This window comes from Helicoverpa armigera, chromosome 8 (assembly GCF_030705265.1).
Source record: "Helicoverpa armigera isolate CAAS_96S chromosome 8, ASM3070526v1, whole genome shotgun sequence".
NCBI lineage: Eukaryota > Metazoa > Arthropoda > Insecta > Lepidoptera > Noctuidae > Helicoverpa > Helicoverpa armigera.
Genome location: NC_087127.1, coordinates 5,810,538 through 5,820,595, shown reverse-complemented (window position 1 = coordinate 5,820,595; position 10,058 = coordinate 5,810,538). Strand labels below are relative to the sequence as shown.

Here is a 10,058-nt window from a genome sequence, read left to right as displayed (position 1 = left end):
GAGATTTTTATTTTAAAACTCACAGTAAATATTTCTTGTCTCTCGTTGACCAAGGAAAGGTTATCACAGTGGTTGTAAAATATATAGCTTTTTCGGAATAATGCCCTTTGAAATTGAGACTAAAAACAGAGTTATTGTACCTTTGCCCGAAAACCTATAACAAAAAGCTTATTGAGAACCTCTTCCTTGTATGGAAATCGGTTAAAATTATAACACGAACCATAGATAAATATTAGGGCATGATTCCACTGGTTCTTCCGTTTACTATTTCACCTGGTCTAACCGCTACTAGAACAAATATTAGGTAACAAATACCCTGAACAAGGTTTTTATTTTATATTTAACCTGCAGTACAAAAAGGACGGTGTTACTGTATACATAAATACCGTCATTCTGTGCATTAAAACCTTGCAAACTCATATTAAAAACTCGACTTAAAAGACACGGCATCAGTCTGAATGTTTAACATGCTGTCATATGTCAAGACATAGCAATGTCAAAATGTTATACTTGTCAAATGACCAATAGCGATCATTAGGGAAGAAATTATTGCTGCGGTTGAAAAATTAAAGTTTATAAACTATAGCATTTCAATACGTGTAAATTTGAGTCCATTAGAATATAGAGCATGCGATAATATTTTTTAGAAGCCAAATAGAAATTCAAAATGGGTGACAGAGACCTTTCTATGGGCCCTCGGAAAGGTGTAACCTATCCAATAAAGGTTCAGTATTGTGGTAATTGTTCTATGCCGATAGAATATTGTGAATACTACCCAGAATATGATAAATGCAAACAATGGCTTGAAAAAAACCTGCCCACGGAATTTGAGAAAGTGAAAATTGGTGAGCCTTTTGTGTGACTTGTTGGATGCTAGGTTAAGTGTATTAACGAAGTTTTCTGCTAATTTGTCAATATTGATGGATTAGAACTTATTTAAAGCGAAAATAATCTTGCTAATTAAAGCTATACTTGAAAAAAAGTTTGAAAATTTAAAAATAACCAATCATGGCACCCAATACCTTTCATCAAATGTTAATTTATTATTATAGATGAAGAAGAAAATGCCGGCGGTGAAGAAGAAAAGAAGCGACAAAAGCGTGGTGGAAAAGGCATGTTGAAGTCAAAGAAAAAGGAAGATGTCCCCAAGCTAGTGCAAGTATCTAGGGCCCCTCGAGGCAAGAAGAAATCTGTCACTGTGGTCTCTGGTCTGAGTACTTTTGGTGGGTATTTGGAACCTTTTTCTTGCGTTATGTTATAAAATGCCCTTCTCAAGCCCTACAAAATCCTTTTTGGCAAAAAATATATGCTGGACTTGCAATTTTGTCTACCACTTCAGTGTTCATGTGTCCATTCACTGTGTCAATGCTTCACAATGTTCAATGCTTATTTGTTAAGGCAAAATATTTTTTTATTTTCAGATATTGATTTGAAGGTGGCTGCCAAATTCTTTGGCACAAAGTTTGCTTGTGGCTCTTCTGTTACTGGGGATGATGAAATTGTAATCCAAGGAGATGTGAAAGATGATCTCTTTGATATTATACCCGAAAAATGGCCTGAGGTATTCATTTTTATTATTTATTTATTTATAAATTAAAAATATGCACTTTTGCATATCATAAATAATTTACTGTGTAACATAGTGACCATCACATGCCATAGATTATAGACTCATTTCAGAAACAAGTCTTCTATCAATAGCCACATCATTAGAAACAGAAAATGATTTCATTTATTTGATATACCTACATGTTTTTTTAAGTATGCTCTATATTTTTACCTTCTACTAGTAAAATTCTTCAAACTAAAATAAATCTCACTTGAATTATGTTAAAGGCTTACCTTAAAACCAAAAAACATATTAAATTATGTAATGTTGTTTCAGATTGATGAAGATAGTATTGAAGACTTGGGAGATCAAAAAAGATAGTCACAACTTTAGAGAATTGATATTAACTGATGTTGCTTTTTTACTTAATAATTTTGCTGTCTGGTCAGTGTTTAAGTCTCCACCTTTTTTTACTTCTATTGGGTTTTTCCCTTCACAATAAAAAGAAAACCATTGAAGAAGATAATTCTTCAAGTAAAAATATTAAGGATTAAAGCATTATGTCAACATTTTCTTATTTATATTATGGTCTTCATAATTTGAATAAAGATGTGGAAAGATTGTCGCAATTTCTATTTCATTCTTGAAAACTATAAATCAACTTTGCGCCGAATTTACTGGAATCAGAACACAAAGCTTGTTATGATATTTAATAACACACACACAGTTTCACAGGTATCTTCAGGGAAGAATAAAATGTGGTTGCTCCATGCGAAATCTGGTGGGTGAGGCGATCGTAGCGCACGTCGTGATAGAAATTCAGAACAAATCATTACAATATTCTGTTCCATGTAGTCCACCTACAGTTTTTAATTATGAAATCCTATTTTAAAAAACCATAGATTTAGGATCCCACTACAGTTTGATGGATTGGCGTGACAGATATTGTGGTATGAGTCCAAAAACGAATACGGTAGGGCACTGTATTTATCAAGCTCAAATGTAAATAACATAAGGAAATCAGCACATACTTACTCGTACAAGAAAAAGTCACTTAGCTAATGTGCCTATTTCAGTTTTGGCTCCGCTAAAAAAAACACTCGATTGCCGATCTATCTACTATTCTATATCTATGGAAACAACCAGTTAGATTTGCTAATTCTAGATGGCGTTGCTGTCGCACACTCCCAATGATCCCATCCCATGAAGAATTTCATCAGATTCACTGATTCCATCAGGGTATTTTATAATAACAAACTGAAGGTGGCGTTTTCAAAATGATTATGTTGTTTTTATCCTCATAGCACTGGTATTTCTCGTACTTAAAATGAAGAGATAACTATCATTCATAAACCACAAGTAAAAATCCCGAAAATATTTTAACATGCGGCTCTCAAGTCACAAGCTTCACTAGTTGGGGCTCATGCTTTTAAAATTATATTTCTGTGTTGTTTTTATCTTAAAAAAAATACAGCGCACTATTGTATACTCGATACACCCAAATAGTGCTTCTATGTTTTGCTTGTAACCTTAAGCTTTATGTTAGCTTTATACATTGAATTATAAATTAATAATTCTTAATAAAGTAAAAACGGATCCTATACAATATTTTCCAATTTAATAAATACCTGTGTTCCTTTTTTTTTCGTGGAACGGTAACAATTATTTTTTAATGGTATTTTATTTGTCTTTCGTAGTGGGCAACATCGTCTTCTACTTCGCTAAACAATAGGAGTGGGTAATATAGCTTTTTCACAATATCAAATCGAAACTATATATTGATATTTGATATCGGATTTCGAAACTATATATTTTCTGAAACTATATATTAACAGATACGCGTAATCCGTCTCATGATGTTGTATCATTCCATAAAGCGTATTGTGAGTGAGAACCACCTAGGCATGCGATATTGTAAATATCGTAATACGATGTATCTCTAAGGAGCTAAATTACAAACAACGGTTTTGTCTAGATACTTAGCTGAAGTTTAAACATCACTAATTTCACGTGATGAAAAAGCCTATTACGTAGTTAGAGAAAACATACAATCGTCATCATCAATGAACTGTCCTTCATACTTTTACCAGGCTTAGGACTGGCTGCATTATTGTCTGTTATGAAAAGTTTTATAATAAATTATACCTAAATGTAGGTGCCGAACGATAAAATAATGCAGGCGTATTTAACAGTTCATTTGATGATATATACAAACTTTTTATATTTACACTATTTACATTGTCTTTTTACATTTTCAACTATTTACGTTGTTTGTTCAGCATTTATTTAAATCTGTTTTCATCTAGATTTACGTTCAAAGATACGAGCTGGTTTACTTTTGATGTTGTCAGCCGAGTGCGACGATCATTTATAATTAGTCCCGTTTTGCTAAAGATCCTCTCGCATGGAACTGACGTCGCCATGATGTTTCCATATCTTTTTAATAGTTTCGCCAAGTATGGATATGTAAACTTATGTTTGCGCCACCATTCGAGAGGGCAGTTCCACGTAGTTCCTGTGAAAACTGGCAACAGGTCGTCATTCAAATAGCCATCTATTTCTTTAATGGCTTTTGACACCGGTGTCCCGACATTTTGCTTTTTTCCCACTATTTCGTTTAAAATTGTCCATGGTGAAAACTTATCAGCATTGTGGTCCTCAGATGCCGAGACGGGTGCCTCTTCTCGCGCTCTCTCCTGCGCTATAATACCACTTACTAAGTCCTGGACTCGTTTCTTAGTATTTATAATTTCATTTTCGTCAGAAAAGACAGCCAGTTTGTATCGAGGATCTAAAAATGTACATACCGAAAATGTTCCACTTCTTTCAAGATTGGAGAATCTGGTTATTAGTCCTGTCCTTAAAGTGTAAATTAGCTCTTTAGATACATCACAGAATTCTTCGTCCAGGAGTTTATCACATGATGATATTAGACACCGTGTCATGACTATGACTGAACTACCAGTCATATACTTTTCGCCGCTCATCGATTCTGTCGCGTCCTCGAACGGTTTCAATATTTTGTGACTTCGGCAAGTAGCAACCACTCTTCGTTGGTAATAATGGGAAGGTCTTTTCTGATGACTGCAACTGTAGACCTAATGCAATGTTCCAGTTCCACGAAGCGCCGTATCATGTGAAAGCTGGAGTTCCAGCGCGTCGGAACTTCTTGAATCAAACGTTTTGGTACGCAGTTTGGCTGATCATTAGTTTGTGCTTTTAATAATTTCTCTAAGGCGGTACTGTTTTTTAAAAAGCGCACAATTTTTTACTTTATCTAATACGGACTGTAGAGTCTGCTCTCTTGTAATGGCATTCTGTAAAATCAAATTAAGCGTGTGTCCATAGCATCCATAATGCTTCCAACCGATGTTAGTAACCGCTCTTTGAATATTGGCCGCATTATCAGTTACTATAAAATTAATTTTGTTTAATGTTAATTCATATTTACTCATTACATCATTTAACACACTCTGAATGTTTTCACTCGTATGAGAATCTTCGAAATTAGAACAGTCCAGCAAGATGGTCTTTAGCTCGAACTCCTCCGTGATAAAATGACCGGTAACAGCCAAATACGATTCATTGGCTCTTGACGTCCATAAGTCAGCTGTAAGACACAAATGTTCAATGCTACCCAATGTCGTTTTAAAGTTTCTTCGTTTTATTGTACAAGGCAGGAATCATGACGTTAGAAATAGTTTTTCTAGTCGGGAGTTGATAGCCAGGGATCCAGCGCATAACTTTTTAAAAGCTCGTTCCTCTACTAATGTAAAGGGTGATAACTATCTATGAATAAGTCTAGTACATCATTGTCGATCTTTCTTTTCAAGTCACCTGATATTTTTTTAGTGGCGCCATATCTTTCTATACCTTGTTGTCTTACGTGACGTGGGGGTGAAACTGTTGGATTCGCTGCTGTTGAAGTTGAGGCGATTGGGTTTGCTAACGTAGTTATTGTAGCCGATGTTGACGGTGTTGCAGATGAATCTGCGGCAATAATCTGACTTGCTGAGGCAGTTTGGAAAGTCGTAATATCTTGCTGCCCGGTAGCAACTCTCGTATATGCATCTAAATGCTTTTTTTTTAAATGTGCCTTTAGATTGCCTGTCGTACCTTTATAACTATAACTGTCACCACAAACACGACATTTGGCTTTTTTGTCCACTAAATTTGTTTTGTCAAAATAGTCCCATAAAATACTCGAATTTATACGAGACATTTTTAAAAATAGTTTTTAACACGAGTCACAAAATGTTTCAATATAAGTACCTAACCTACTCTAATTTTACACTTAAATTTTATTTACACCTTAATACCTACACACATTAATACTCAAGTTAAGAAATTAAACTATTTTAAATACTAAACTAACACAAATTAACAGAAAATCAAATCGTAAGTAAGTAATAATGAGGAACAACAATAATGCGCTCACTCAATAATTGCTAGCACGAAACTAAAAAATAGAATTTTAAAATTTCTTTGCTTTCTAGTTCAAGGCCAGAGGACAACAAGCGTCATGCGCGAAGTTAATAAATCCTTGCAAATTATGTAATGTAATATGCATCATTATTACTTTAAAAGAAAGTTGAAATTCCTTTAACAATCTTGCCAAAATACTAAAACAATTCTTCAAACAGACTTATTGCATTTGACATAAGGTTCAGAATAGTACCTACGGATTATTAAGCTACGTTCTACGTTGGTTTTATTAATCACGCGCTCCCTCTCTCGGCCGGCTGCTAAGTTATTTCGTCGGTGTAGAGACTAGAGATCGTGTCACATCGTGTATACTCGGTCTTTATTCGGTAAATCGGTTTAATACGATACGTACGACAAGCTCATACTCGCCCTCGGATACGTTTTGGAGCAATATAGTGTTTCGCCCGATATATAGATTCAGATTAAGCCGATATCGGATTTTAGATATTGCACCAATATATAGATTCAATATCTATATACGTTTTGTATCACCCACTCCTACTAAACAACACAAAATAAAATCACTTTACTCATTTTGCATTCGTTGTGTGTTGTGTTTTGGTTTTACAATAATGATGAAACGTTAGTGTAGAACAAAGTGAAATTATTACTTTTTATGGAAGCTTGGAAGTGATTAGCGGCTAGTTGTGATCATAATGTAGCGCTCAGTCAAGTTCCGTAATCCATTATCCCTAAATAAGTTATTGATCTTTTTTTATTGTATGAGACTGTAAATAAATATAAACTAAGAAACATGTCTGTGGTCAAGGGAAAACTTGTGAAAATGGAAGTCATCCAAGTTGGTGAATACGAATTCACCAAACAAGACATTATAGGCCATGGAGCCTTCGCCATGGTATACAAAGGAAGGAAGAGAAAGGTATGGATGATATCAAGATCTATGACGCGCTTTTGTTCTAACTTGTCTTTACAACTTATATTAGAGAAACCTAAATACTCCTAGGTGCGAAAAATACAACTATTGTTGTTTTACGCATCTACAATTATTGATTTCTTCCTGTGGTGGGTGGTGGCATTTTGTTGTATTATGTTGCAGAGTATATAGCACTGATTTCGCAATACATTTTAGTATCAAAATAATGTGTTATCTAGTCTAAGTAGTTGACGCAAATGCCATTAATAATAGATAATATGTTGTTGTTTGTAGGAAGTGTTTGAAAATTCAATTTTTGTAATCAGCTGTTAATAAATAACCTATAAAACTTTGTAAACATTACTATTATTTACTCTAAGTTATTAGTCTCGATAATGGATGTAATTTTTTTCTACAGTTTTGCAGAAAACTACAATAAAAAAAAAATGATTTATTTGGAGTTATATTTGAGGTCAAATTTTATAACAGCCAGTTGGTGATGTTTTACACTATAGTTTACTTAACCAAAAAAGGAGTATCTTTAAGGATATACACTCATCGTAATACATACATAGTTAAAATAATAGTAAATAAACACAAATTATTTTGTATATAAGCAGTTGAGCGCAGTAAATCACTGCAAATCGCTATGCTCTAATTTCAAAACTGATAAGATACTATTGATTCTCTTAAACTATGTTACAAAGACATAGTTACTATTTCCACATAATTTTGCTTGGCTATGTATTATCTTTGTAAAATGTTATTCAAATGCTGTATAAAATTTTAAATCTCATTAACAACTTTTCTGAGTAACTAGATTCTATTCAGTGCTTCCTGCTTAATGAATAAAAATTGCCCATAAGTTATTCTGAAATTTAAGTGCTTTATTACTTCCATGTTAATTCATCAAAATCTATTCAGTAGTTTTTGCATGATACAATAACAATTCATTCATACTTTCTTTCACATTTACCCAGGCCATATTACACAGATTTCGAACTTTATCATGAATTCTCTGAGCATTAAAATATAAAGAACAAGTTTCTACATTTTGTAAGTAAAGAGCTAATATATGAGGGAATTCTACGTTTATGGAAATGTCTATGCATTCCTACACCCACTGTGGCACACCCAAGTGTGAATAAGAAAAATGCCCATCATTGATCATATGGATAGCTTCGATGAACAGTGATTATACTCAATTCACTAATTGCTTGGTACCTAAGTAGCGTAAAGCATTTTTTATTTAATACCAGTTCTTTTTCCTGCAATTTCCCTTCTTGTTTTCTTTGATGGTCTACAAGATATAATTACAAACATGTCTCATAGCTATATTTAAATTTAAAAATTATTTATTTTTCTGGTATGTTTATTGCATGAAATAAAATATTTAAAAAACATAAAGTTACCTTATGTTGATATACTTTTTGTAGGGTAAGGTTACTCATACCGTCATCAAGTACTGTTATTTGAAAAACAATATTAAACAGAGAAATATTTAATTTCCTACCACATTATTAAAATTACCATCCAAATCATCTTTGAATATTACCTACATGATCAAGGTTTCTATCATATAGGTTGTTTCTGATAGTCTCAAAAGTTAAATCACTTCTTTCAATTCTATCTGTCCCATTCAAAAGCAATAGGTTGTTACTCTACTTATGAAATCAAGACATTAATGATTGACCTGGATTTACTATATTATTATCGAAAGTAGTAGTATAGTATGTTTGTAGGTGAAGTTTCCTTAAAGCCAGTTTAATAAAAGATGTTACTAGACAGTAGACTTAAATTTCAGTTTCTCGGCTATATTTCGAAGTAACGTCTCGTGTGGCGTGTACTTAGGCAGCTGCTCGCCTATTCCGGTTTCTGTCTGCAGCTGCTAATAACTAGGTTAATTTGCGTGTGTGAGTATGCACTTAAAAACAGAACTTATTCGTAAACCCTGTTTAGTGTTTAATACTATGTATATCATTTCAATTCAATGCAGACTTTTTGACATTATACAGGGTGGTCCAAAAGGTGACGTCAAACCGCACCTTTCATTTCCCGCTAGAATAATAAATACGGGTTATGGTGTGTCATGCAATATAAAAACTTCGTGTCCGAGCAGAACTCACACTCGGCCGAATTTCTTTCATAGCCCTTAACATAATCGCACCGGGCGTAAGTATATTCGCTCAATGATTTGCGAATCCTGAAATGACATTAAATATCGGAAATTGAACCATTTACACGCTGTAGAACACCTATCTCTAGCTAGTATGTTTGATATGATTTCGAAAATTGCAACTAAATCTTAATTACTACATAGTGTAAACCCTCTCATTTATTTCCAACAAGATGTTACTTGAGCTGACGTCATTAACCAGCTTACCTGGTTAAGTTGTGTACAGTGCAGTACGAGCATTAGGTTTCTCGTCTTTGTTTAAAAGCAAGTGGACAATAGATCGCCGCACAATGCGACACGCAACGTGCGCACCGTGCCTACACCTCAAGGGCGTTATACTAGGCACGTGCACACAGGACCATCTAAAAGCATTTAAATACATTGCAACGGCTTCCGTTGGGCCTTGTATCAATCTAAGGATATCAACTAATTAGCAAACCACACCATGTTTCAGCAGTCCTTCTCAAAAGAGTGACTTCTAAATAAAAAAAATATAAGATTGCAGATATAAGAATTGTACAATCAAGTTTTACAAAAACTCTAAGTTTAATAATATGAGCCATGAGTGTGTTAATTAAACTGCCCAATTAGAGCGGTTTTACAGTAGCAGTTGTCGCCCGCATACGCGTGACAACCAAGCAGATAATCCTGTAGTTTGAAAGCGTTTGAAATCTTAGTCAAGATTTTCTGCAATCGTAACTGGTTAGGAGAATGAAATGACCACGTGATTTATCGATTTGAAATATTGATTAACATTGCTACAGCGTTTACGATTGTAGAAAACATCTTAGCCAAGAGTTAAGGAGGCAGGAGTTACATTTGCGAAATCGGCCTTCCTTGTGTATCATATCGATTTGATAAATACAATAATCCAAACATAGGTACAAAGGTACTTATAATTCGTAGTATCCGCAAACTTTTAGTGTTCGTGCATTTCCACGACATTTCCATATAACATAGGTAATCTACTTCCC

General features: G+C 34.0%; 2 protein-coding genes across 4 annotated transcripts in view; both read left to right on the top strand.

Annotated features, from left to right (window-relative positions):
• The first annotated feature begins 508 nt into the window (after positions 1–508).
• LOC110372798 (density-regulated protein homolog) lies at positions 509–2,170 on the top strand. The gene is made up of 4 exons (XM_021329764.3): positions 509–845; positions 1,053–1,223; positions 1,422–1,561; positions 1,886–2,170. The coding sequence occupies exons 1-4, from the start codon at positions 668–670 to the stop codon at positions 1,928–1,930; spliced, it is 534 nt and encodes a 177-aa protein (XP_021185439.1). The 5' UTR covers positions 509–667; the 3' UTR covers positions 1,931–2,170.
• A 3,173-nt stretch (positions 2,171–5,343) lies between these two features.
• Positions 5,344–10,058, top strand: part of LOC110372763 (serine/threonine-protein kinase unc-51) — a 36,394-nt gene continuing 31,679 nt past the window's right edge. Inside the window, exon 1 of one of the 3 annotated variants that reach the window (XM_049837899.2) lies at positions 5,344–6,914. In XM_049837899.2, the coding sequence (XP_049693856.2) occupies positions 6,789–6,914 (126 nt within the window). In that variant the 5' untranslated portion in view covers positions 5,344–6,788. The remainder of the gene's footprint in view (positions 6,915–10,058) is intronic. The other 2 variants (XM_049837897.2, XM_049837898.2) reach the window with 2 other exon arrangements.

What these genes read in the sequence shown, in the direction of transcription:
- LOC110372798 (XM_021329764.3), top strand. Translation starts at nt 668, where the DNA reads ATGGGTGACAGAGACCTTTCTATGGGCCCTCGGAAAGGTGTAACCTAT. An exon ending in ATTTGAGAAAGTGAAAATTG is followed by an intron (nt 846 to 1,052) that starts GTGAGCCTTTTG and finishes TTATTATTATAG; the next exon opens with ATGAAGAAGAAAATGCCGGC. An exon ending in TACCCGAAAAATGGCCTGAG is followed by an intron (nt 1,562 to 1,885) that starts GTATTCATTTTT and finishes ATGTTGTTTCAG; the next exon opens with ATTGATGAAGATAGTATTGA.